Source organism: Tyto alba, unplaced genomic scaffold (genome assembly GCF_018691265.1).
Source record: "Tyto alba isolate M040663 unplaced genomic scaffold, T.alba_DEE_v4.0 Super-Scaffold_16, whole genome shotgun sequence".
NCBI classification, from domain to species: Eukaryota; Metazoa; Chordata; class Aves; order Strigiformes; family Tytonidae; genus Tyto; species Tyto alba.
In genome coordinates this window covers 20442545-20469331 of record NW_024881278.1, presented here as the reverse complement: position 1 = coordinate 20469331, position 26787 = coordinate 20442545, and the positions used below count along the sequence as shown (strand labels likewise).

The 26787-nt window shown below is 38.3% G+C and overlaps 1 protein-coding gene across 3 annotated transcripts in view; it reads left to right on the top strand.

The window, feature by feature from the left end:
- HHAT (hedgehog acyltransferase) overlaps positions 1-26787 on the top strand; it is a 159457-nt gene that overhangs the window by 88965 nt on the left and 43705 nt on the right. For all 3 annotated transcript variants that reach the window (XM_042789828.1, XM_042789827.1, XM_042789826.1), the window contains exon 11: positions 5610-5754. In XM_042789828.1, the coding sequence (XP_042645762.1) occupies positions 5610-5754 (145 nt within the window). The remainder of the gene's footprint in view (positions 1-5609; positions 5755-26787) is intronic.

Below are 26787 nucleotides of genomic sequence, written 5' to 3'. Positions count from 1 at the left end.
AGAGGCAGTGAAAGATAACACAGGACTAGGTGTTATATTTGTGGCAGTTAATTTGCTTGATTTCTTCAACACAACAAATAGTACAGTTTGTGTATCTTATTTTAAAATTATTGTGGATAAGTTGGCTGATAGGTTTAAGTGGGAGAGGTTGAAATCTGTAGAACAGATAGTAATTAAATATTATATGTTCAAAAAAAGACAACCCTTCTAAAAACTGTACTAGATTATTTTGACCCTTTAAAAACCAGTCAGATGAAAATAGAATAATGTAATCTGTAGTGTTGCAGTTTGTAGTATCAAGCACATGTTTCATGTCACTCTGGCCATAGTATCTGACAGTCTTATTCCACAGTGCATATGTTCCCATAAGAAATATTCTGCTGCTCCAATTTTACCATACGCTCTTATTTTGCCATGTGCTTGGATTATAAAGTTTCTGGAAGGGTAGTTCAAAAAGAAATAAATGTTGTGAATCTGTTTTACTCCATGAAGATGGACGTCTGTTTAAATTGCAGCAAATTGAATTCCCTTACATGGGACTTGTTGAAGTATTTTTAGTATGAGCAAGCTTGATAACATCACTGACTTTATGTAGAAGTTTTCTTCAGTCTGTCCCGGAGAAGCTATATAAATGAGATGCACTGTGATTGCAGCATGCGTAGATATTTTCCATCTTCTGAGCACTTGCCAGGAAGTTACCAGCTAATGTCTGTCAGGGGAGGCTTCTTGCCACATGTCACCCTGTCATCAGGCTGGGTTTGCAGTGTGGGGGAAAGCATGCCCCCCAGTTGCCTAAAACAGCATGATGCATGTGACCTGCTCACAGAACAAGCTACTGCAAATGGATTCAGCAGCTCTCTGAATAACGAGCATTTGGGACATGCCAAATCACCATGGTGCCACCACTGTTGCTAGAAAAGGTTTAGGAGTGGTTGCTGTAGGAAGATGTAGGATTGGGTCCCTGATAAAATGCTGGGAAATATATTTCTGTAAAAGACAACTTCAGCGTGATATTTTGTGTAGGACTGTGTAGTTTTGACTGTTGTACAGAATTTGGTCTTGGGTGTCTCCTCAACTTCCACATGGGAGAGTGGATGACTTATTGTGGTCAGTATTCCCCAAAGTATTTTCTCAATTGTTGGCTAGCTAGAAGATGTAAATGCATCTAGGAAAAACATTTCTGGGCCTTCAATTTCATCTCCTCATGCCAATCAGTAATATTGTTGTATACAGTCCTGTCAATCAGTGAAAATGCAAATTTATTGTTGATTAGCTCTAACTCACCTTAGAGAAAAGTAATTTTAAATGTCTAAAGCCACTTTTCCTGCCATGTTTGTTTGTTTCTCACTCACAGTGGTGTAATTACCTTGCAAAGCAAATGAAATGGGTATTTTCTCTCACATCCTCTCTGACTTCAAAATTCCACCATGTCATTTAACTTTACTCTTAATTCTAGTCTAAATGATCTATTCTGATGTGTGTTGCCCTTCGTAAGCTATCTTTCTCAAGAAATAACCATTATAAAAGCTTCCTATTCCTGGCTTGGTTTTCACTTAGAGGCTGAATGTGATATGCATGTGTAACTGGAAATGGATTTAGAAATGGGGATGTTTGGATCATACAAATCCTTTTCATGCCTGTTTTTCCACCCCTCTCAAACACATACAGAGATTTTCTTTTCAAGGTACCCCACTCCATGATAGTATAATTTATTTTTGTAAGATGACTGAGAAGGCCCAGTTGAGAGAGATCTGACGGTAGCCAATTTTACTAGACCCAACAGTGTCCAGTGAGAGGTTTTTCTCAACATCTGGGAAAAATGCCTGAGGCCGATCTTCATTTACAGCAGGAATTGGATTGGAATAATAACCCAAACTCCATTCAGTTCCAGGAAAGGTGACCTGAGCCAACCTTTTTAAGTCACCTCTTACGTCATGCCTCATGCCTTTAGACTGAGTATCTGGACAATATGTCATTTTTTTTGTGTAGTTGAAATGCTACACTCCATTTATTTCACCATGTGTGGGGAGGTGGGGGTGGTGGCGATTACTAAAAGTATGATGAAGTATTGATGCAAGATTACAAGTAAGATGGAGCATTGAGGAAGGATGCAAATATAAGTGTTTCAGCCAGGCAGCCACAGCTTCACTGTCATTTTAACACCAGGTGCTCTTTCACCACTCTATCTTCTGATTGTATTTCCAACAGGAAAAGAGAAGAGAGAAAGAGACAGCAGTAAAATCCAGAGAAACACCACAAATCCATAGCAGCTGCTTGTATTGTTGCAATGGGAACATATTGTTAAAATCATTAAATAGCATAATGAAGAGTTGTGGGTGTGGAGGTTTTTTTGAATTTTGTCTGCTTTGATGAAAACAACTTGCTGTATATTCAGAAAAATCTACATGCTCGTAGATATTTAAATAAAAAAAATGTTATTATGGGCTATCTAGACCAGCCTTATTCCTTTTTCATGGGTAGATTAATGCTTTCAGTGTATTAATTTGAGCATAATAGCTGCTCAGGTACTTTCATAGTTTTTTCTAGATGACATGAGATGTTTAAAGAACGTTTTCTTTTTTTTTACCTTTGTTGCAGCTGTGTAAAAGCTGCATTGACATCAAAGACTCTCAGAAAAATGTGTACTGCTTTTTGGATCAGTGCCTAGCAAAGTTAATGGAAATGAGCTACAGCAAAACCCAGAAAGGGCTTAGTGTTTGTATAAACTGTTTCTGTTTTATACTACTCCCTTATACCTTATAAATGACTAAAGGCTTTTATGATCTGTACTACAGTTAACTTGTATAGTTTAACATATAGAACTTTTGTAGAGGGTAATGTATTACATGTAACAGTTTATTTTATTAGTAACTGTATTCGTTTTTTAAAAAAAGTGGCAGAGCTTTTTTAGCTATTCATGTTGTTTGTCTTCATCATACTGCTTTGAGTTGTAGAACAGGTAGACCTCACAAACTTACCAAGTCTAATCAGTGCCTTGGTGGAAAATGCAGTCCAACATCAGCTCTCTGATGGGTTATTAGTCTCTAACTCTTTCTACAGCTGTACCAGAAGATTCTTTTTTTTTTCTCCCTTTCCTAATTAAAACTGTCTCTCTATAGAGTTGACAAAAAAGCTTGCTAGGCAAAGGCAGAGTGAAAGGTAGATCTGATGGTAGACTGTGCTCTCTAGATAAGCTATAGCTCAATCAGAATTAATTAGCATGGTGTAAGAAAAAGGTAAGTTTGGTGGCTCATAACACAAAAGTTGAAGCTAGCACGATCATAACTGCTCCTTATTTAAACTTGATTGTTAACATGGATTTAGTAGCAAGATTTTGAACATTTTCTCTGTGTGCCTACACTTTTGCATTCTGAAAAGGCATACTTTTTTTCATCTATGGGACCATGCATTCATACTATGCATTTCAGGAGGAGAAAAACTTCCATAGAATATCTAGAGATAACCTCTACCTGTGTGTGAACTGAAGGAGAATGGTTTTGGAGGTCCTTGGGCAGCTTTGGAGGTGCAAAGTACTAGGAAGGGAAAAAGTTGTTTCACTAAGTAACTGCTGGTGTCTGTGAATATTTATACAATTATCTTATATTCTCTATCCTTCTCCTGTGATGCCATAGTTTTCATCCATAAATTTCAGAGAAAAATCTCAATCTCTGTTTTCATACATGAATGTTTTTCATAGTGTTGTATGGAAGATTGACTATTGCTCTATTACACATACTGCCTGATACAGAGTACTTTTACTTGAAGCTTATCTATCCCCATTTTTGTGCTGACTCAGAGTGACTCATACACTAGATATAGCTCTGACTGGGGCTAACATTCAATTTATCAGAGACCTACTTTGCAGTAATATGTTAAAATTGTATTTTTATGCTTATAACTGTCATTTATTTGAAGATTTGTCACTTTATAATCTAGCAGTTGAAACATTTGTTTTGATGCTTACAAAACTAGCAATTTAATTGTCTAGAAATGTATTTTTAGGTCTGTTTTGAGCATGTGTTTATGTTGTTTCAGGTATCTGAGCATGAATTCTGGTTTGGCTGCAGCTGTTAAAGATTAATTACTGCTTTTTTTTGATGCTAGAGTCACAAGACTTTGTTTTCTGCAACATCACCATTTATGATGTGAAGGCTGAGCAGCTCCCACTATTTTCCTTAGTTCCCATGCCTTGGCAAATGCTCATCACTTCACACAAAGCATTCAGTCTTTTGTAGATTCAGGCACTATGTAAAGAGGCTTTCAGCCTGGAGCCATGATGAAGATATTTTTCATTATGCAGTAATGAGACAATATTTCCTTGTGATGTGATATAATGCTCTTTAAAATTTGTTCTAACAACCGAATATTGAAGGAAGCTAAAACTTTCTCATCCTTCTTTCACTGTCATCTTGCAGTCTCCGTGCTGCACTCACACCTCAGGTGATAGTACAAAATACAGATTCAGAAAAATGTAAACTAATATATGGTGAAGAGAGACCTACTTTGTATCATTAGAACAACAGTACCAAAAATTTTGCAATAGATATTTACACTTCTTGAACACAAGCATTAATGTTTGCACTGAAAAAAAAAATTGGGATTTCATGTGTATTTAAATATTTTTTTATATGGGAGTATCTGTTTATTAAGATTCATTGTGATAACCAGTTCTGATCTGACTCTAGAATCTTTCAATGAAGTCTTATTAATCAACCAAAACATTAATGACTTCTGAAGTTGTTTGGTGCTGTTTGTTTTGACTGAAGTGCTTTACTCCATATTGGAACCTATTAGATAGTATTATCTACCCCAGAAGCATGTTGTTACTGTTTACATCCATCAGCAAAAATTCATCAAGGAGTACATTTGATAAGAAAAAAAATTAAGGTGTAGAATGTATAGAACTGTGTCCAGTTCTGGGCTCCCCACTACAAGAAAGGCATGAACATGCTGTAGTGAGTCCAGCAAGGGGCCACAAAAATGGTGAAAGGACTTGAGCATCTGCCATATGAGGAGAGGCGGGGAGAGCTGGGACTGTTCAGCCTAGAGGAGAGAAGGCTCAGAGGGATATTGTCTATGTGTAAAAATACCTGATTGTAGAGGGGGAGAACACAAAGCCAGACTCTTCTCAGTGGTATTTAGTGACAGAATAAAAGCCAATGAGCGTAAACTGAAATAGAAGAAATTCCATTTTAAATGTAAGAAAAAATTATTTACTGTGAAGGTAGTCAAACACCAGTAAAGATTGCCCAGTAAGGTTGTGCAGTCTTCTTCATTGGAGATATTCAAAACTGGACATATGCTACTGGACATAGTCCTGAGCAACCTGCTCTATCTGATCCTGCTTTGATGACCTTTCTAGGAAATCTCTAGAGATCCCTTCCAATCTCAACTATGATTCAACACCACTTTTTGTCATGAAGTCTCGTCGAAACTTAAATGGCAATGGTGGGAGTTCTGCTAGATATTTTAAAAGCTTTGGGGTGTGTTCCATAAGAATTTGAACTTCTGTATAAAAGTTGCCTGTCATAAATACGTCTTTTTCAAATGTTGCTTGAAAAATGGTAGGGGTTGTTAACTTCATCTGCACCATTTGTTTTGCCCCTCAGGAACGTTTCTTCTCACCAAGAATTCGTCGTCGACTTCATGCTGTTCTAGCATCTGTTAGCACTTCAATGTTGATTTTATCAAATCTAGTCTTTCTTGGAGGAAATCACATTGGAAAAATCTACTGGAACAGGATCTTTATGGAAGGCAAGTTTATTTTTATGTGTTTTCTAGATAAGAGAACTTTCCAAATATTACCTTTACCTTGGGTGGGCTGAACCAGGTTCTCCTCTCAGTGCACTAACTGGGAATAACTTTTTTTCTGTTCCTGTTCAAAACGATCAAAATTTGTCTGGCAAAATCTAAATAACTCTGTGGGCTGTGTGACTACAAAGAAACATTGCCTTTCTCCCATCAAGTCTAGAGAGTTATCAGGCTCCTCTGTCAGTGAAATCACTGAAGATCAAACAATAAATGTATAACAAGTTAGCCAGGTTGGATATTTTTTTTCTGTTCTGTATTTCATGTACATTAGTAAGAATAGGTGTACTAAAGCCAACTCTAAAAGTTAGTGAATGAGATCTGCATAATGTGTCATAGTTGAGCAATTAATGTTGTTTTTTTTTTTTTTTGTAGTGGATCTGTTATCAGGGTAGGGACCTTCTGGTTATTGAGGACAAGATTTGAGCACAGGGAAACTTGGCTGACAGTATCAGCCTGTGCTGCTGCTGAATAAGCAGTGTGCAGCATTGTGCTGTGAGCTGACTCAGGAGACAAATCCATCTTTATTTTTTTTTGTCAGAGCTCAATGTAAGCAGGACCAGTCTTCTTCTTATGTTCTTATTGCTGCCAGAACCCACATTGTCAAATAAAGGTCTAGTAGAGGAATATTTCTTCCTCATGAGGGAAGTACTAGTAGACTTCTGTGCCTAGAAGTGCTCTCCTACAAAGACTAGCACTGACTGTTGTTCCTTCATGCAGTGTTTTCTCCTTTTGTTCCTTGCAATGGTTTAGAGGCCAGCTCTGGGTTTCCAAGGTCCTACTTAAGCATCCCAAAATAATGAAAGTATCTGTCATGGTTTGAGCCCAGAGGGTAACTGAGCACCACACAACTGTTCACTCTCAGGAGTGGGAAGGAGAAGATGAAGGAAAAAGCCTCAGGAATCCAGATAAGGACAGAGAGGGGTAGCTCACCCGTTACTATCACAGGCTAAAGACAGACTCATTAGCAGAAGGAAAAAAGGAACATCACTGTAATCAAACGCTAACAAAACCAACCCTTAACAGACAAGGTGGGACAGTAAGAAGCACCCCTACATCCAAAAACACCTCCCCCCATCCCTCCTTTCTTCCTGGGCTCAGCTCTGCTCCTGATCTCTCTCCATCCTCCCGCAGTGGAGCAGGGGCAGGGGATGAGGGTTACAGTCAGCTCGCCGCTCCTTCCTTCTCGGGAGGTGGGGTGAATGCCACACATTCCTCCCCTGCTCCACGGGGCTCCCTTCTCACAGGGGACAGTCTTCCACAAACCTTCTTTGCAGTGAGTCCTCCCCACGGGCCGCAGCTGTTCCCATGCTGCTCCAGCGTGGGTCACCCCCGCATGTTCCAGTCCTCCCAGCGCCGAACTACAACAGCGGGGGCCGCTTCTCCCCTCACAATCCCGGCTTCCTTTAAGCAGAGATGCCTGTCTCAGGCGTCTCCTGGGATGGGGATGTGGGCTCCTCCACAGGCTGCAGGTCAGCCTCTACTCCACCATGGACCCCCGTGGGTCGTGGGGGGCGGCCCTGCCATCTCTCCATGGGATACAGAGGGCATCTGTTCTGGTGCACCTCCCCCCTTCCTCTTCCTTCCTTCCTTCCTTCCTTCCACTGACCTGCGTGTTCGCATAGGTGTCCTCCTTCCTTCTCATAACACCTTCTTACAAGTCGCAACCTCTTCCCAGGTTCCCCTTCTTAAATACATTATCACAGAGGTGCAGCCACTGTTGCTGATTAGCTTGGCCCTGGCCAGAGGTGGGTCTGACTTGGAGCCAGGGGAGCTTTCGAGAAACTTCCCATAGGAGCCACTGCTGTAGCCCCTCCCCTGGTACCAAAACACCTGCCACAGAAACCCAGCACAGTATTAAAGAGTAAGTTATGTACCTAAACTGAATAATTTCTCTTCTGAGCTCAAGCAAAAAGCCATTCAAACAGCCCTAAGAAAGGTACATTTTTAGCATAGAGTGAAGCTTTTTGTTAATATTTAGCAGGGAAGATGGGGTGATATACTTGTTCATGTTTGGTTTTTACTCTTAAAACATAAAAGATGTGTTTCCTGTTTTCTTAAAAAGGCTTCATTTTCTCTTAAATTGTTTCCTCCCAGTTAGTTGGCTAATAGTTTAAGTAGAAAAAAAACCTGAGAGAATGTTTGGAAGTAAAGTTAGGTTCACTTGTTATCTACTAAAAAGGAAAAGCACCAGTGAAATTGTCCATTTCAGGTTTATAGCTTCATGGAAATTATTTCCTTAATGCAATTTTGTATATTACAAATGGAGAAAGTATGCCTTCCTTTTTGGAAGGGTTAGCAGTTGGCAGAATGGTGGGGTTTGCATCTGATGAAGGACAATGTTCTAGCAAGTAGAACACTATTTAATTAAACCAGGTCAATTACTGATTATTCTTCTATGTTTGGTTTGGTGGGATTTTTGTAATAGTTCTTTGGTCTATTACTCTGCATATATCTTGTGTACATATGGGTATTCAATATTAGGTACCAGGTGTCTAAGATAGGAATAGCAAATTAGTTTAATCATTTGCAACTTTGTTTCCATGATGAGTTAATCAAATTAACTTTATTTTTAGAATATAAAAGCTTTTGCTTAGTGTAGCTCATGCTTTACTAGTAGAAATCTCAGCTTTATATGCCTGTAATCTTAGATCACACAGATGACTGTAAGCATATTCTATTACTTCATTATGGTTCTGACAACTCACGTGTACAAACTGAAACATCCCCTAAGATTTTATTGCATCAAGACTCCTGCTCCATTGTGCTTTTCCTACTATGGAACAAATGTTGAGCACTGAAGGCCAGTCAAATCCATAAGCACTGTTCAGAACTGTGGTCTTCAGTTTAAAGTAAATTTAAGTGCTGGTGTTAAGGAGATGGAAAAAAATAAACACATACATTTGTAGAGTGCAATGCTGAAAGATGAAGATAAATAAACTTGTGTATAGTCTGCACTGTTCTGGTGAATCCAATTCATCAATATATTCAAACCAAACTAAATACTTCTGTATATACTCTGGTCATTTCTTTGTTAGCCCAAGGACAGATAAGATGATCCAGCTGTTTGTTTTCAACTCAAGATTTTGTCATTATCTTCATAAATTATTATATGGGTTATGCTTGACTTGTTTGAAGAAGTAAGAGTGGTGGTAGTGGGTGGGTGTTCTGTGGGGCAGGAGGGTGTTTGTTTTGGGTTTTTATTCTTATACTTTCCTTCTGGTATGATGCAAGCAATATAAAGTTCCCATGCATGAAGATTTACTCTTGTTCACTATGATGTTGAAGAGCTTTGATTAGAACAGATGTTGGCCTCCCATCAATGTCTTGTGAACAGTAGTCAAGAAATCTGGCAAGGGACCCCCCAAACCACTTCTCGACATGTTACCCAAATCTGTGTCCTTGCACTTGGTTGACAAAGCAATGCTGTAATGTCCAGTACATTACTAAGATCTGCTAGAAATATATCTAGTTACTTTGAGTCAATAATTGTTAGCTTTGGGTCGAGAAGAGAGAGGATACTTGGTGAATTTCAGGTTAAAATATTAAAAATAATATTCTTGCTCTATTTAAAACCTTTTTGATCTGTTTGAAATTCATCTTAGTTTAGGAAACCTAAGCAGGGTTTTGCACCACTCTAAAACCAAATCTAGAGAGTAGACATTTGCATTTGGAGGAGATCTCTACACTCTCAGCAACCTGGGTAGCAGGACATGAGACTGGTTGACCGAGACGACAGAGGGCTCTGCAGCAATGGCATGACATAAAATCCCTCTGAGGTAAGGAGTAGAGATCAGGTAAGGAATAGAGAGCTGTGGAAAGCAAGCTGTCCACTTATACATCAACTGCAAAGAATAGTCAGTGTCTTTCCTTTGTTCAAATTCCACAGAATTATGTCTACAAAGATTTGTACATATACAGGTAGGGAAAAAAAGTAAAATGATAAATGTACATTTCACAGTCAGTAAATATAATGGGCATTTGTAGGTCCCTAACAAAATTAATCAAGAACATACATGCTAAACTCGAGCAATAAAACACATCTCAGAGCAGAAATCAGATCTCCAGGTTTAGATGCAGCTTTAGATGTTGTGCATGGCATTTTCAGGTCTGGCAAGTAAATGAACCTTGGAATCCCAGTACTTTAAAACCCTAAATTCCCAGCTTGCAGCACTTTATAGTCAGAAATTATGAGTTCTATTGTATAATATCTAAAAACAGTGCCTGGAGAACAGCTTCCCATTAGCATGTGTGTGTGCGTGTGATGCAGATTTAAAATGTCTAACTCTTAAAAGGAAGTTTTACTGAAGCTGAAGATGTACAAAATGCACTTTTGGTTTTGCTCTTTCGTTACTGAAGAGGATCTACTGTGTTCTTTTGCAAAGATGGAGTATTATCAAAAATCTATACAGTTATGTGACAGTGGGGAGGACAGGACATGTATGAAAGCAGTTAAACACCAGGACAGCATAGTCAGTGCAGGGACAACCATGCAAGTGAGCTACCTTTGTTGTCAAAGCTTTGTGGGTTGCTTTCTAGGAACAGGGTTTAGATGAGGCTGTTTCTCACATGTGGTAAGCTTTGGATGGTGCAGTACCCCTTGCCATGCCGTAGTTATCCCTTTTCTTTTCCCGGAATTCTTGCTTGACTGATATTTGAACTGCTTTGCAGTGCTTTGTCAGTGCTTTCCACAGCTCCCATACCACTGATGAGAAGAGTTTATATTTGAGCATGCCAAGAAGCAGTATTTTTTAGTGCTTGCTTTTCTCTTGTGAAAAATGAATTAAATTTATCTGGCTGTAAAATGAACTTCTGTGCATCATTAAAACCACTATTGTCAAAAATATGAGAGCAGGGGTGTGTGTGTCATATATATGTTTATTCGTTCTTAAATTTGTTCTCAAACTGTTTCGATCAGCCTCAGTGCTTGTTTCTAAAACTTAATTTAGAGTCAGCCCCGTAAGTTATTTACCAATAAAAAAGTTCCTGCAGCAAGCATTTGCTTTGACTTTTTTTAGTAGGATTTTTCTCATATGAGATACTGTCATTCAAATAAGAAAGTAGGAGAAATGTCTTCTACATAACAAACTGGTTTTAGTCCTGTATTCAGAGTAATTAATTAATACCTCATTTCAAAATGAGAGGGTCCAACAAGGGGGGTTCTCTTTGAAAGGGCTCTTTCCTGGGACTGGCACTAGGCAGTGCTTTTGGTTAAGAGGCTGAATTATCTTAGCAAGCATGGCCAAAGGCATTAATCTGAGATGGGACACAAGTATATTGGGTGATAAAAGTATAAAATGCTTCCTGCTCTTCCTCTGATTTGTGAGGAGCAGAGTCCAGATCAATGAGGAAAGTGCACAGTGCATGTCAGGTGTATTTTACTTTGAATAGCTGTCTGAAAATTGGACAGCTGCATTTAACTGGACTATAAACCAGTACTGTAACTATCCAATTTACCTTACTAAACTGTGAGGACTGCCTCTCTTGAGGGCAGTTCATCCCCCATACATCTGTTTTAGCATGAGATGAGATGCATTGTCACTCTTCACTGAGATCAGAGGCATTTTGACCAGGCTAGTTAAGATTAGGTTGGACATCCAACCTTTGAGAAGCTGTTCTTTAGTAGACATCCAGCTAAGAGTGAATTTCACCCTCAGTTAGAAATGATTTACCGCAGAAGGACAGAACGGCTGGCTGGGCAGAAGTCCTGCAGTGAAGGGTATCTGACTGTTCTACCAGATTGCAAACTTTGTGCATCAACAGTGTCATACCACTTACAACAAAAATAGACCTTACGCTGAGATGTGTTGACAGCAGTGTAAAATGCATAAAATAACCTCTTCTCCTACATGATGTTCTGAAGGTTAAAGTTAAAATATGTCCAGTCTTGGTTACTGCAGTTTAAAAAAATAATAATAATGGGACAATTAGGGAGAGAGAAATACAGTAACATGATTGGAAGTCTAGGAGCCATGACCCTGAAATAAACATTGTTTTGTTTTGAGAGGAAAGTACTGAGGGGAGGAATAGGTACATAGAAGTTTCTGCAAAGAAAATGTTAACAAGCTATTCTGTATTGCCAGGGAGGTCAGGAGAAGAAAAAAACCCTGTGAAATATAACAAGGAAACTTTAGTTGAAATTGAAGAAACTTTCAAACTGTAAGGCATGGAAAGGATTGAAACACATTACCTAAGTAAGCTGTTGAATTGCCATCTTTGGAGACAGTCTCCAGGTAGACAAAAATCTGTCAAGCAATGTAGAAAATGTTGATTTCATCGTGGTGTAGGAGGAATCTCTGAATGGCCTCCAGACCCATTCCAAGCCCTGTTTTCTCTAGGTGGTTCATTGGCAGATGCAGCTGTTTACATGGAAGAGAAATCTATGTACAGCACAACAGGATTTTTGTTTGGATTTATTTATATATTTCTTCATTAAGTTAAGGACCATGGTAATGTACAAAAATGCAGTTTCAGTAACATTTTATATCAGATTCTTTTTGAAGTTTGATAATCTGATCGGAGAAAAAAGCCCATAGTGCTGTTCATGAGGTGCAGTTTTAAATTGTTGACAAATACTCTCATGGAGAAGTCTGAAATTATTTGCTGTTTCATACTTGCTCTTCTAGCATTTAAGGTGAAAAGCATAGTTTTATATATGTATATTTCATTAGATACATTTCTGAGAGCATTTAAAACCAACTGTAGTATGCAAAACTAAAGCTGATTTGTTAATGTCTAATGTTTCTTCACTAACTGAAGATGGTGAAGCCTTTATTTTGCTCCAGTTTTCCCTTTCAGCTGACTTTGAAGCAAAATCAGATCTTATCAATCATTTAAAAACCATGAGTTACTTATTCTGTAGCTCCACTGCTGTGTGAGATGTCAATAACAAAAAAAGATGAGAGATTCTTGTATCAGTTGTTGTATACCCTAGTCTGGTTTACTTAAGATCATGTCTACCCATTAGATATGTTGCTGATCATTTGCCTCATTTGCTGCAATAATGAGGAAAAACATCTCAGGATGATCAGCAGTTCATATGACAACATCTCTCCCTTCAGAAACTATTTGAATATTGTTAGTTAACTTAATTAACAGACTTAACACATTTTAAGGGCTGAAGGAAGCTTACAAAAAGAGTCAGAGCAAAGTAGTTAGAACTTGTTATTAAACAGGGTTTTGTTGGACTTTTTAACTCTGAGGTGTTGCCAGATAAAGTGTAATGATGTATGAGGAGCCATATTGCATTTCAACAACTTCTGATATTAGTAGCAGCGATACCTGTAAATATCTAGCTGTGAAGGGGCTTAAAGGTGCAGGAGGAGTGAAGTTCTGCAGCAAAGTACCTCAAAGGAGGCCACACAACCTGTCAACTGAGGCGTCCCTGTGCCTGTGTAATACTTTGCAGTCCATTCTGTGTTTCTCTTGCAAATCTTTCATTCAAATTTCTTTGCAGCTGAAAGAAAAAGGAGGGCTACTTCAATGACGGACTGTTCGAAGTTGCTGTCCTTTGTGTTTTCAGATGGCCCTTGTTTTGGTTTGGAAGCTTCTGCTGTAGAGTAGATGGGATACGGTCTTCCAGCATTCCTGTTCTCCAGATTTTCTCTTCACTGAGAAATCCCACTTGCTGTTGTTATGCAGAAACTTACTTAAGGTCATTTTTTCCAAAAATACATTTATGAATGCTATTTTGATGGATTGCATAATTTAGAGAAATATTGCATAGTGGCAGGAATGGTACTAAAGATGTCACATTTTTCCAAATGATTCATTCCTCTTCATGCACAAAGGAAACTTGTTTTTACAGTCATTTATATGACCTTGCTTGGTGAGTGCAGTTCATTGGGAAGTAAACTGGCAAAATACCAAGAAAAATTAATTTTGTCTGCAATAAAAAGGAAGCAATGGTTATTTTTCTCTTCACCTCCCAAAAGATTAGAGCTGTATAAAAGCAAATGTTCACACGTTTTTGGGGGATTTTCTTTAGAGTTGAATCAGTAAAGCATGTTCTTCCATTTTCTGTTCAATCACATTGATTTGAGCTTCCATTCTATGTGAAAATTATTGGAGCATTGCTAGCTTTAAATTCAACTGTTGCTGTTGAATCTGAATAGCTTACCATTTGTCTTCACAGTCTTAGAACCTGATCCTGCAATCATAACAATGCAGAAGATCCTTCTATCTAGAAATCTGCAGAACATGTGCAGACACATCTGCTGGGATCAATGTGATTGCACGTTCAGAATCAGTCATAAAGAACCTACATCTCACATACCATGTTAAAGGCTTTATTTTACATATAGCATGTATAAGTACAAAAATGCAGGAGAGTCTACGCTACAAGTTCACCTGTGCATAATGTTGTATGTGACTTACAGAACGATGTAAAATATATTGAACACAGAAAATGGGGGGGTTGTTCCTATATCACGCTGCCTTCTTGGCAATCTACAGTTCTTTTATAAAAATACAAGTTTGCTACTTAATGAACTTTGCTGATCACAGGCAAAATGCCTCCAGATTTTCAGTGACTTGGGCATGGTTCATACCACCTTTTTCTCATCATTGTAATGATGCCAGTAAAGTGTAGGATGCTATGATGAGCAATTGGTGTTGTGGCTTGGCCAAGTCCATCTTACAGATGTAACCTTGCTGGTAGCAATGTGCTTAGTGTGGAAGCTGAAATGAATAATACCGCCAAACATGCACGTTCTGCTGGTGTAGCAGATCAGTACATGCTATTTTAGCATAGTCTTTAGAGACGGAAGTATTTTTTATGTGTGGACCCTTTATGTATTAAACATAGCATGAACATAAAAAGCAAAACTAGTTTTTGTCTCAAAAAGCTTAAAATTGCCATGACCTCATGACTGCTTGTAAGCATGCAATTCAGCTTGTAATTTCTATAGCAGAGCTCAGTGAAGAAGCGAGAAGGTTAGAATGTTTTTAAAATTAATGGGGAACTTTTTAGAAACAATAATCTTGCAACACCCCTAAAGTGCGTTTCTCTTTTGGTTCATTATGTATATAAAGTGCAATGACAGACATGTTGAAAGGCCACATAGGCATACCCTTGGAACCATGTTTTCTTGAAGCTGCTCTTTGGGGATTACTAACAAGACAGTAATAATGCTTCTCATTTCCCCTGTGAGTTGTAGATTAACTGGCAGGGACTGGGGCTGAGGGCTGCTGGAGGGGGGAGCAGTGTTGTTGTTTCCAGAAGCAACACTGGAAGATGGAAGTGTGGCTGTGGTTATGCCAGATCTTTTTTTGTCATGCGTGACCAGCAAGAGTAATTTTTGAGGACCATTAGCTTTCTTTTCCACTCCAGGCCCTGCTCATCCTCAGTGTTGAGGAGAGAGAGAAAATTTTGGCCATACTTTGCAGAGGAAAAAGTGTAGCGACGCACACTGACCATGACTCTTTCTCTTCCCTGCCGTTGCACTTGCTGGCTCTTGCCATGCAAAATAGCCTAGTCAAGAACCTTAGGAGCACAGAAGACGCTCACATTTTTGCCTTCTCATTCCATTGTTTTTTTGCCATACACAGCAAAAGTCTCACAATGACTCATGGTAACATAGCCTGGTATAAAATACTTGAATTGATGTTCTATACTTACTGTGTCACTATGCTTGTTGGGAAATTTATACATAAATGAACTCATGGAGGTGGTGGCATGTATGTAACTGATTAGTAAGAGCCATAATTTCAGCTAAGACTTGCAACCATCAAGAAAAGTTCTCTGAAGATTTATGCAATCTTTTTCTTTTCTCTTATTCAGAATTTTCCAGGAGTTTGTAGCTCCTACTTCTTTCTCATCACTGAATCCTGTTTCTTCCTTCTGTCAGCTCCTTTCATCTGTCTTCAAATTTGAACTAGTTCTGACTCTCGCTTTTTTTTCAAATGCTCATTGAGAAAACCATTCCCAAATACAGAAAGTAACCATCTAACAGCAGAAACTGGAACACCAGCTGTATTTAGCTTTGCAATCATTGAGACTTTCATGACAACTTTCTAAGTTGTTTATTTCCTGAAAAGTAATGTTAAAACAGCATTGTGGGGTTCCACAATTACTGCCACTTGGAGCCTGCTAGATCAAATTTTCTCAGCTTATAGGAAAAAAAAGACAGTTTTTTTCCAAATGCCAGCCCTGCATATCAGCCTGAGATTGGGAATTCAAGCTGTGTTCATTCAGGCTCTTGCATCTCTCACAGCAAAGTCAGAGATGTTAACAATTCTGTTGTGAAGGTGCATGGGCCACAGAGGAACCTGATTCTCTTCTCAAACCTGTTGCCTATGAAACAGGAATGAGAAGCAGTTTAGAGCTTATTTTTCTCACAGAGGAAGCTCAACCAGTTTTTACTACACTATAGCACAGTTCTGCTGCATCAGTAGGCAACACTTTTACACTAATGCTGTTTTGTCTATAATTCTGGTCTAGGTTCACAAGTAAAGATAGTTATCTCAGACTATTTTAGCATCTTTCTTTTTATCTCTGAATGAATTTATTTTAACCATCCTTAAACAGCCACTGCTTTAAAGAATATGAAAACTAAAAGTACAATAATCCTGCAAAAAAATGACTGATTTGATTAGGTCTTGTCTCACTGTCTCAAATGTTTGGTTTTAGGTAGGGTTTTGGTTTTGGGGTGGTTTTTGAGAGGGAGAGAGAGAAACATTGTACCTATGATAAAATTTATAAACTTATACCCTCATAAATACTGACAGTTCTGTAAAATATCTTCCTGCTCCCTTCATTATGTTCGTCACTAAAGGGCATGCTGTGGCATGTTTTCTTAGTGCACTTTGTCCCAGCCCACAAAGATCTGAAACTGTGCAGAGCTGGGATTTAAGTTCATGCCCAACTTGGAATATATCAAACTTTACATGGACTTGATCAAACCCTATGAGAAATGACACCATACGGTGGAGCAGACATAGCTCTGATGTCCCAAGGGAAGCACCATGAGGCCAGCAGCGTGTCTCCATCTTAAACAGCTGGGGGGTTGTGCTCAGTGTTGTACCACTCCATCGATAATCTTGCTGTTTAGTGTGGCACCTGCAAAGGATGGATAAGCAGGGAAGCATGTAGCTCTACTACATTTTTGATCTCGTTTGGCACTGGCTTCCCCTGAGAAAATGGAGAGGTACCTGTCTCCGACTCCCAAAACCTCAGTTCTGTCTGCCGCAGAGGCTGCACCCCGGGATACGGTGCTCTGCATTGCGATCATCTGCGTGACCTCCAACGGCCATTTGAATACATGGGTTTGAAGTGCACAGTCCAGGTTCACCTGAACTCTGTTGTGAGACCAGATAGAATTCAAGTACTAAATGGCACAGTTCCCAGATTCAAATTCAGTAATCCTAGAAATGTTACATTTTTCTATTAGTGCATGTACGTGTGCATGTAAGCAACAGAATGTACCTGAGATGCTAGACTATATAAATGCAAGAAGTATTAATGTCTTAGATCCAGTTCTGGAGTTGGAGTTCATCAAAAGTGTTCCTAGCTATTGTTACAAATTACATCTGATGCTTGCTGTTCATTCTGTAGTGAAATAATTATAAATTTCAGAGCAGGGAAATTCCTCAAGAACATTTCTTCCAAGAAAGTAATGGACTTCTAATATTAGGGTAGTTTTTATTTAATAAACTGTCTTCCATTTTATCTTTCCCTTTTCTCACTATTTCAAAATTTCTCAATATATGGAGAGCACATACTGAAACCCAGTTGTGACTTGTTAGGTTGCAGATGTCTTCCTAGGTGTTGAATTTTCACTGTTAGTAGGTTACTTTAAAAGCCTGATACAAATGTCTTAGCCCTCCATGCTTTAGCAAGATCTGTTTTATTTCTGACAGTTGTTGAGATACCCGAATCTTTTTTCCACAAATCTCTGTCAAGCTGCCAGACCTGAGTATTCCTGACCGTTCTACTAGTTAGCAGTAAATGGTGTGAGTCATTAGTAGCTACAGAGTAACACACAAGTATTTAATGGTCTTAAGCAGAAAATATACTCTGTTGTTAATAGCTGATTTAGTTACTTTGATTTTTTTTTAAAGCTACTTCCTTATTTTTGCAGTTTGCGTGCAAAAGCCAATAAATAACATGATATGTTTTTTTGTATTGTTAACGTCCATGCTTCTAACCATATAACGACATTGGTCTATTGATTTTTATTACTGCTGTGCTCTTTCATGTGGTTTTTATTAGACCCACAGCTAAGCCTTCTATCAAATACAATAATCCTTCAGCAAATTCTAACTTAGGCTTTGAAGCAATCCTGGGAGAAGGGTGACTTGTGTATTGTAATACAAATTATCCATAAAAATTCTCCCAATGGTGGAACTTTTATGTCTGAATAAAGATTTATCTTGAATAAAGATTTATCTGGGTTGGACGAAAACCTGAATCTTGGTGCCTGTTTGGAGTATTGTTGTGGGAGAGGTTGTTGGTCTCTTTAGAAATAGTAGTAAAGTGTTATTGAAGTAGTTGCATTGTTCAGAAGAAAACCCATCTTCTTTAGTAGTTCTTAACATTGAAAGTAAAGGGTAGATATATCATTCCATTATCTGCAGGTTAATATGCATCCTGCAGTGAGGAATAGTTTGCAAATAATTGAGAATGTTTTAAACTTGAATCTTGTGACTGTAATGTTTTGCCGGCCCCTCTGTTAGTAATATTTATAGTGAAGGCATCTTCTATTTAACAAATAGTTTGTATGTAAATAGTTGAAAATCAGCTTATCAGAGAATCTTAATGTTGTCCCAGTTGCTATTACCTTTGATTTAAAATGCTTAAAACAGTGATCCTTGTTCTAGCATCTGTTGCACGCAGATGAGAATGTTTTATATATTCCTTCATTGCTGTATAAAGAAACTGCCACAGTTATGTTTTTAGTAGCAAATCAGAAATTAAAACATGCATGTGGAACAAGATAATGTTCAAGACATGGGCACCATTCATTACAGATCAATTCCAGCATGTGGATAATTTATTTTTTTATTCCAGTATTGAGACAGGAGACAATTTGCTCAGTCCTGCCCAAATAGTATGTTTAAATGTTTAAGAACAGTCAACCTGTACAAATATGGAAGATGAAATGGCTGAAAAACTCCAGAGAGTTGCTAATGGCATGTACAGTCTCGTCTTAGCTTAAGTTCAAATTTTTTCCAGGTCAGGAGCAACTGAGTGTTTGTACCACCTGATAGTTTCTTCTCTGGTATACAAACTGGGAAGAAGGATTTGTCTAAAGTTGCTGTTGTTTAGCAGGAACTCGGTAGTATCGAGGTGGGTCCGGAGACTGCTCTATCAGTGGAACAAGCTTGGAGACTGAACTCCTCTTGTCAGTAGTTTGGCCGTTTGAAACCACAGCTATTGCATAAAAGCTATGAAAAAAGTTATTGATTCAGTTCTTGCCACACCCCAAATATTCTAGAAGGAGTATTTGCATGGTGATTTGAATATTACTTTCAGTAGCAGAAGTAATCTCACTCTAGCTGATCTTATTCCTAGCCTTACTAAAGATGTCCTAGCAGAATGGGACTAATTCAGATATTATGAGGAAGCTGTAACTACAAGACCCTCAAAAGTCTTTTGAAAAGTGCAAATATTCTTTCGGCACTGTGGCAGACTGTCACATGGACCGAGTTTTAGTACATTGGCTAGTCCTGGCACACTCAAAGGTCTGTCTTCTGTTGCACTGTGCATCATGCTAACACCCAGTATCAAATGCTCGGGGGAAAAACGTGTAAGGAGCAGGCCAGGTCTGGATAGTGCAGGACAGCCAAAGTTTTTGTTACAGTGAGAGCCAGCACACAGCTCAGACTGAGCAATGCAAGCTAGGAGGGGCAAGGCTGTGTGAACATGGTCCTTTTGCTTCTCTCTAAGTAGGGCTGGAGAAGCTCTTGGCAGGGAGAAAAGGTACTTGGGCCTCATTGAAAATCTGGTTCGTGAATGTGTTGCTGACTTTGACTATGGTGAATACCCTCATGCGTAGGGCAGGACATAATTGCTGGGCAGTACTGCATGATTGCATAGGGCAGTACATAATGTTACACCTCCCGGCAACAGCAGGATTTAATTTATTTTATGGAACCAAGGAAGCAGTTGTTATTTCTTTATCTCACAAATATGTGTTTGGTCTCAGCACTCATCTGCTATTGACAGAGGAGTCAGATATTTTGGCTTAGCTACAACTAAAGTGTGAGAACAACAAAAGACAAAAGCTAATTAGTATTCTTTTGACTACTGCTCTGAAGGAATAAAGCTGTATTCTCAGCTCCTTCTTAAACTTCAGTGGAGATTAAAAGATGACAAAGACTACAAGGGAGGACAGAAAAAAAGAAATGGAAACAAGACAGATCCAGCCAGGAAAAAGGTCTGGCCTAAGCATTTCTTCATGCTGCAAATTCATGCAAAATTAACCTTGAAGAGAGATCTGCACTGAAGCCTACTCTGTAGATTTCCTCCATGGGTTTTGCATAGGCTCTCGCTCTTTCTTTGCTTGGAGAAAAGCTGGCGTCCAATTCCTTTTACTGGACTGGTTTGTGGAGCAGAGTCCCACTGAGAAGTAGCACAAGGAACATGGATGGTGTATGGGGCAGTGCAAGATACCACTGGGATCAGCAACTTGCTGCAAGAGCACTTTCCATTGAATGTATAAGTTATACCTACTTTAAAATGTAATATGGACCAACACTTTCAATCTATAAAAGCAGAGTGCAGATTCACATCTCACGGGTGGCTGCTTTAGCTTGTGTGGCTGGCACTGACACGCCTGCCAAGGATAACCCGCGCAAGGTAACTGACCTTGCCACTATAATGCAGCCAGGATGAACTGTAGTTAGGGACATTTTTCTTTTTTTTTTTTTTAATGCTGTGTAAAAGGTTAGGTATAAATCAGCTTCTGTAGCACCAGGAACAGTTCAGAGCCTCTGGTGAAGCCTAAAACCTGTGAAGTTATTGGCATATGCCATCTGAGATACTAATATATCCAAGGAAGTGATGTTCTGACTGTCAAAATTCTTGTTCATCCCCTCTTCTCCAAGTTTTGAAAGGATGCTTTTTTATTTTTCTTTTCTTCTTCAACACTTTTAATCATTGAGGCTGTTCTGACTGGCTTTGCTGGCAGCTCTCTCTTGATAGTTGACAGACACCTGGAAAGGACATTTCCCGAGGCTGCAGGATCACGAGGCCAGTGTTAAGGAAGTGCATCAAGGCAGTTCATAGTTTAATCCTTTTCAGTATGTATAACAGCACATAACCGTGAATTCCAGTTAAGAAATCCAATTGATGTCCAAGAATGCTTTGTTTGAAAGACCCCTTTTTGTGGTAGATACTTCAATTTGGATTAATACTGGGTTTGATATTGGACTCTAGCCCTTGTTTGTGTTGTAGGTACTGAGAGGCCAAAGCACAGGGTGCATTAATGCGGTTTATAAGCAGCCGGCATGCTGATTTTTATTTGAAGTGTAAACTGAAACTTTCCTATCGCTGTTAATGTCCTAGGGAAACATACCCAACCTGCAAAAGTTGCTTCAGCAGGCAAAGCTCTCATGTCCATTACAGCTGGAAACAGCTAGGGTTTTTTCTTGTCAAAGTTGATTCTTTCAGAAGAAGTTGGGTGGACAGGAAAGAAACAACTCTTTATTCTGTGGTAATGGACACAGTTTTTTCAATGGTGGTAGAAGTTAGAGCAGCTGTAAAGCTTTTCTGGTTTCTGCTGAAATTGATAACCTACAACAGCTGTCAGCAGGCTGGAGACTGCAGAATACAGTAGGCTCTACCATAGTTTATTAAAATCCAGTTAAGGTCTAGCAAAGATTTAAAGCCCACCTACTCTGGCTGTGCTACCCCTGACCATTTGTTCTTTTACTTTATTTCTAAACCAAAAAATACTCATTTATCATTTGTAGGGTGACTTGTTTTTCTATGTCCACCGTTTTGAAGTGAAACATCCTAATGTATAACACCTTTTGGCTGTATTTCTTTCATTTACCTTAAAGAGAATATAAAACCCTTAGAAAGGATCAAAAAGTATATCCTTTGTTACAAAATACTGTAATCTGGAATAAAACCCAAACCATATTTAGCCATCTCAAATTTTTAAAAATATATACTGTCCGTAACAATATCCCTTTTTGTATGTTCTTTCCCTAATTCCTTCAACAAACAAATCAACCAACCAACCAGTGGGGTAAGCCTTTATTATCATTACTATTAGCAGAACTGGCTCCAGGAAAACATACACGAGTTTGACTTCAACACTTACATTTTGCTGAGATACCATAAGACACTAGTGAGTCTTTGTGTTTAGCAGACAGTGTACTTGCTAGGCATGAAAGCAGGCATGTTGCCCTTGTTTTGTTCTCTTGTTCATGTTTTAATCCTTTTAAATCCCTTTTCTTAGTCTTTTCCAGGGAAGAATTAAATGCTTGACTGTTTTTGTGACTATTTTTATTTCTGTTAATTCTTTGCCAGATCATTATTTTTCACATTTTTGGATTTTACTGGTGGTCACTGAAAGACATCCGAATTCACTCTGGGTTAGAGGATGTGTGATGGGTGGACTATCACTTGCCTGACTGGCAGACTGACAGTAATATTGTCAGTAATATCTGTCACAGATCAGCGACCATTTAAGATATCATGGGTTTTGTGGGTTACTCTCCTCCCCCAGTCCCATTATCACCCTGAACATGTCTTGACATAGGAGAATAAGAAGAGTTTGAGGACATCAAAGAACTAACAACTGCCTGAGGAGACCAAGTAGCATACAGATGATTAATGAAGTGATGTATTTGTCTTTACTGGCATTATGTTTTGGATAATGTATTCAGGAGGAAGTAAATCAGTAATGAGATTTAAGAAGCACAAAAGTTGATTTCAGTATAATAAATTATATTACAAAGGTGTTACCAAATATGTATGATAGTACAGGAGCAATGGGTATTTTTGTGTGAACTGACAGCATACTCAAATGTTTAACTTTGTTGAGCACTGGATTGGTACAGTATCTGTTGAAGATGGCATTAGTGCTTTGCATTACTTCCATCATTCATTCTACTCTTGTAGGGAACTGAATAGGTTTCCCCACTTTGTAAGAAATAGCAGATCTTCATTAGTCCTTTGGTGGCTCCATGATGAAGCTAATTTCATGGCACCTGAGATTGTCTATCTCCTCACCAAGTTTCCAGATTGTTTTACTGAAGCAAAGAGCACCAATGTGAAGTCTTCAAGACCCTCAACTTGCTGGTTTTCACAGAAAGAAATTGATCTTCCCTCTTTGCATTACCATAGGCTAATTTCAGGTAATGAAGATAAACCAGGTTTATTTTATGAGTGTAGTCAGGTACTTGGTTTTGAAGAAGCTTTAAATACAGTCCCAGAGCTGTTGTAAAGAGAGGCTGACTGAGTATTTCAGTTTACCCTGAACAATTAGAAACAGATTTGCTTATGCCATTGTTGGTATCAGTTTTACTGAGCTTGAGTCGGAGTGCTCACATGGTCATTATTGCATTTGCTTAATTAAAATGAGCTGAAAACATACCTTATCATTACACTATGGAATTGTTTAGGTAAAAGCAGAACTTTAAACAGACATTGAATATTAGCACTGGTGTAACTATGATCCAAATTAGATACATGTGTTTATAAATACAAAGCCTTAAACTAAAATGCTCTGCCATTTTTTGTTTTACTTACCATAAACCGAGAGAAAACTCACAAGATAACTATCACACACTAATTTATACACAGCAGCTTTTATGGATTGATCAAATGTCTGAGGTATACCTGACTTGAGCACACAGGTAAAGTTTGCCTTGAATATTGTCTGACAAATTTTGTAATGTTCAAGTTTTCAAACAGAGCAAAGGAATGCTTAAAAGCTAAATATCTTTCGTGAGACATCCCGAGCAAACCTTCTTACACATAATTTTTACGCTGGCATTGCTTTTCAAATTTTGTCATTTTTCTGTTTGGTTTCTTTCTGGTAGCTGTAGCCTCCTGCCTTATCGGTACTCTCCAGGTCTCACAGGGAGTAGTGGCCGAAGGTGAATTCACTGTGCTTCTTGCTGTTTCCACATAATTTATCTGAAATATTATGGGCATGCTGCAGGATTTAATCTTTTCCTTTTATGACAGTAATTAGTTTTCTGGGTTTATCTCTTAATTTGTCATGCTACCAATTCCTGTTTCTTAAAATAATCATTCTGTTGCAGTGCTTTTAATTTCAGCACCTCTTACAGCTTGTCTGCGTAAAAAAGTAATGACAAAATTCCAAACTAAGGAGTCCTCAATTTAAAGTGCTAGAGTTACTACTCTACTATTGTTCCTGGTCAATGTTACTGAGCAGACAGACTCCATTCTTCATTATATTTCAAGCGAAGCACAGACATTGTTTGGCCTCCAGATCATAAGTGTAAACTGCTTGTCTGGCAATTGAGATCTGATTTCTTTTAATCTAATAACATGACATTTTTCCCTTGAAAAAGGAGGAAAGAAGAGTTTTCTGATGACATGGCATGGAGCTTTTTATCCCACCAAAGACTTTGATACCCCGTAAGACTGAAGGACACACAGATTTGACATGCCTTAGACAACCTGGATTAATGACAAGTGAAAAAATAGCTTGACAATTTTAAATGTGAGTGAGGGGCAGGTGAGTGGGAATCTGTGGGGACTCTCGAGTGAGTTCTTTCTGCTAAAAACATATTATAAATATATTTTATTAGAAATATTGTAATCTTTGTCACTTCAGACAGAGGGCAAGTACATTTTTTCTTGTAAAACAAAGTTCTGTTCTGACTTTTGGAGCAATATTGAAGGAGTCCTGTAGCTATACCAAAAATAGATGCCCATTATAATGTGGCAGGTTTATTTGGTTTGGTTTTTCCCCCACCTAGACTTACAAGCGTACAGTAGTTCTTTTCTGAATATGATTTTAGCATCAAAATAATTACAAAGAGTGTGGGGTGGTTTTTTGAATAGTTTCTGTTTACCTGTGGCACATCTGTCAAGGCATGTAGGCAGTCGACAGTAGAACCTTAAGGCATTGAAACTGCTCCCCACCAGTGGTGGTTTGAAATTCAGGTTTCCTTGTAGTGCAGAAAGAAAAACTTGCCAGGGGATGGGAAAATGCGTTTTTTTCATTATGCTAAATGTATGTTAAGCAAATGACTGTAGACAAGAGTGTGGATATGGAAGTCATTCACTGAGGCCATGCTTTCACTGTGTCTCCATATTTGCAATCCAATCTGTGTAGCTGCAAAAAAAAGGCAGGAAGCTCATAACAAAAATAATATTCTATGGGGTTTTTGTTGTGTTTTTTGTTGTTACTTTTTTTTTGTTTGGTTGGTTTGTTTTTTATTTTTTACTTTTAAAGCAGGTATCAGTTGTTAATGTTAGACCATTATAAAAAGTTACAATGTAAAAAATTATATTTTTTTCCTGGCAATTCAAATTAACATGCATAAATTAAATTTAATTGAAGCTGAAGTAGAATTTGCATTGGAGAACAAGATTGCATTCCAAAACTTAAAAGAAGAAGCAAAAATCAGTTGTACAGCTTTGCATACCAATATGATGATTACCACGTTCAGTTTGCTCCAGAATAATGCATTAGCTTCTGAATTTTGGGGTGCCTGTCATTTATTTCTTTCACTTAATGGCAAAGTTTAAGAGGCAAAATCCACTTCCCTTTTGTTCTCATCACCATCCTACTATTTGGCATAGATTTGACCTGCAATAACTAATTATAGTTCTTTAAGGACACTTAGAAATTCTTCTTCCAAGTTTCTGTTGTTTGCATTTCTTCCAGAATGTCAAGTATAACCTTGTGAGGATAATCTGACATTTCTGCAGCTGCACTCCATCCCACTATGTCTTGCTCATGACCAGATTTAGTAAATTTCCTATGTTCTTTATCCAGAAAGTTAATAGATTTATCAGACATAATTAGTTTGTTTAAATAAATGACTACTTATCACTCTTGCCTTTGTCATCACAAAGGTTGTTTGTAGTTTTTGTTAATTAAATATTTGTGGCATTCTTTTACTAATTATACATGCTAGCATTTACAGCGGCTCTCCATTAAAATGAGCCTAACTGCTCTGCAACTATATTTTCATCATTTAAGAAATACTGGCTTGTGATTTGGAATGGGATCAATTTACTTGGCACCCTAGAAAGTGTATCGTCTAGCCCTTTGAAAACTCAGGGCTAGTGTCGATGGAGGTGTATTTGGGTATGTTAGCAAGGGTATGTCTGTTGGATGACAGGCTGGGTCAAGCAGAGAACGGGGGGCTTCTTTTTACAATTTCCTGTGTTACTAATCATGAATGCATCTTCAGTAATGCAGCAGTATCTGATGAATGGTGGGATGTATGTTGTCTGCATACATAAAACATAAAGTTGAGCTGATTCAGACATTCTGATTTACAGGGATTTCTCACCGTACATCTCTCTGCTCATGATATTTATCAGTACAGAGTAAAGAATGCCCTGCAAATGCAGCCAATTCTGTGAATCTCTTAGCTTGTTTGCACAGGTAAATAAATCCAGAACAGGCATTGTAAATGATTAGCAAGTTATAAATAGTCACCAAGTTCATGATTGTGAGCTGAATTTACACACCTTTCCTCCTACAAAGAGCAACACAAATAAATTGAAAGATGACAGGAAGGTGATGGATGGAGAGTTGATGGATGCAATTGTGTCCTCTCAATTGTTTTAAAAAAAGGAAAATAATTGTTTTATATTATCGTCTTGTACAAAGCCGGTACCTTTCCTGAGTACCAGGGAAAAGGTAGCACAGAACTCAGCTCTTTATTTACAGCTCTGGAGCTTGAGGGTCAGTCCCTGCTTCATTAGTTCATATGCAGGAGTGACAGTTCAGGGCAGAAAGCAGATTAGCCTCTGTTAATTACTGTAAATCCCTTACAGCATCTTCTGTGGTGGAATTAATAAACAATTAGTTG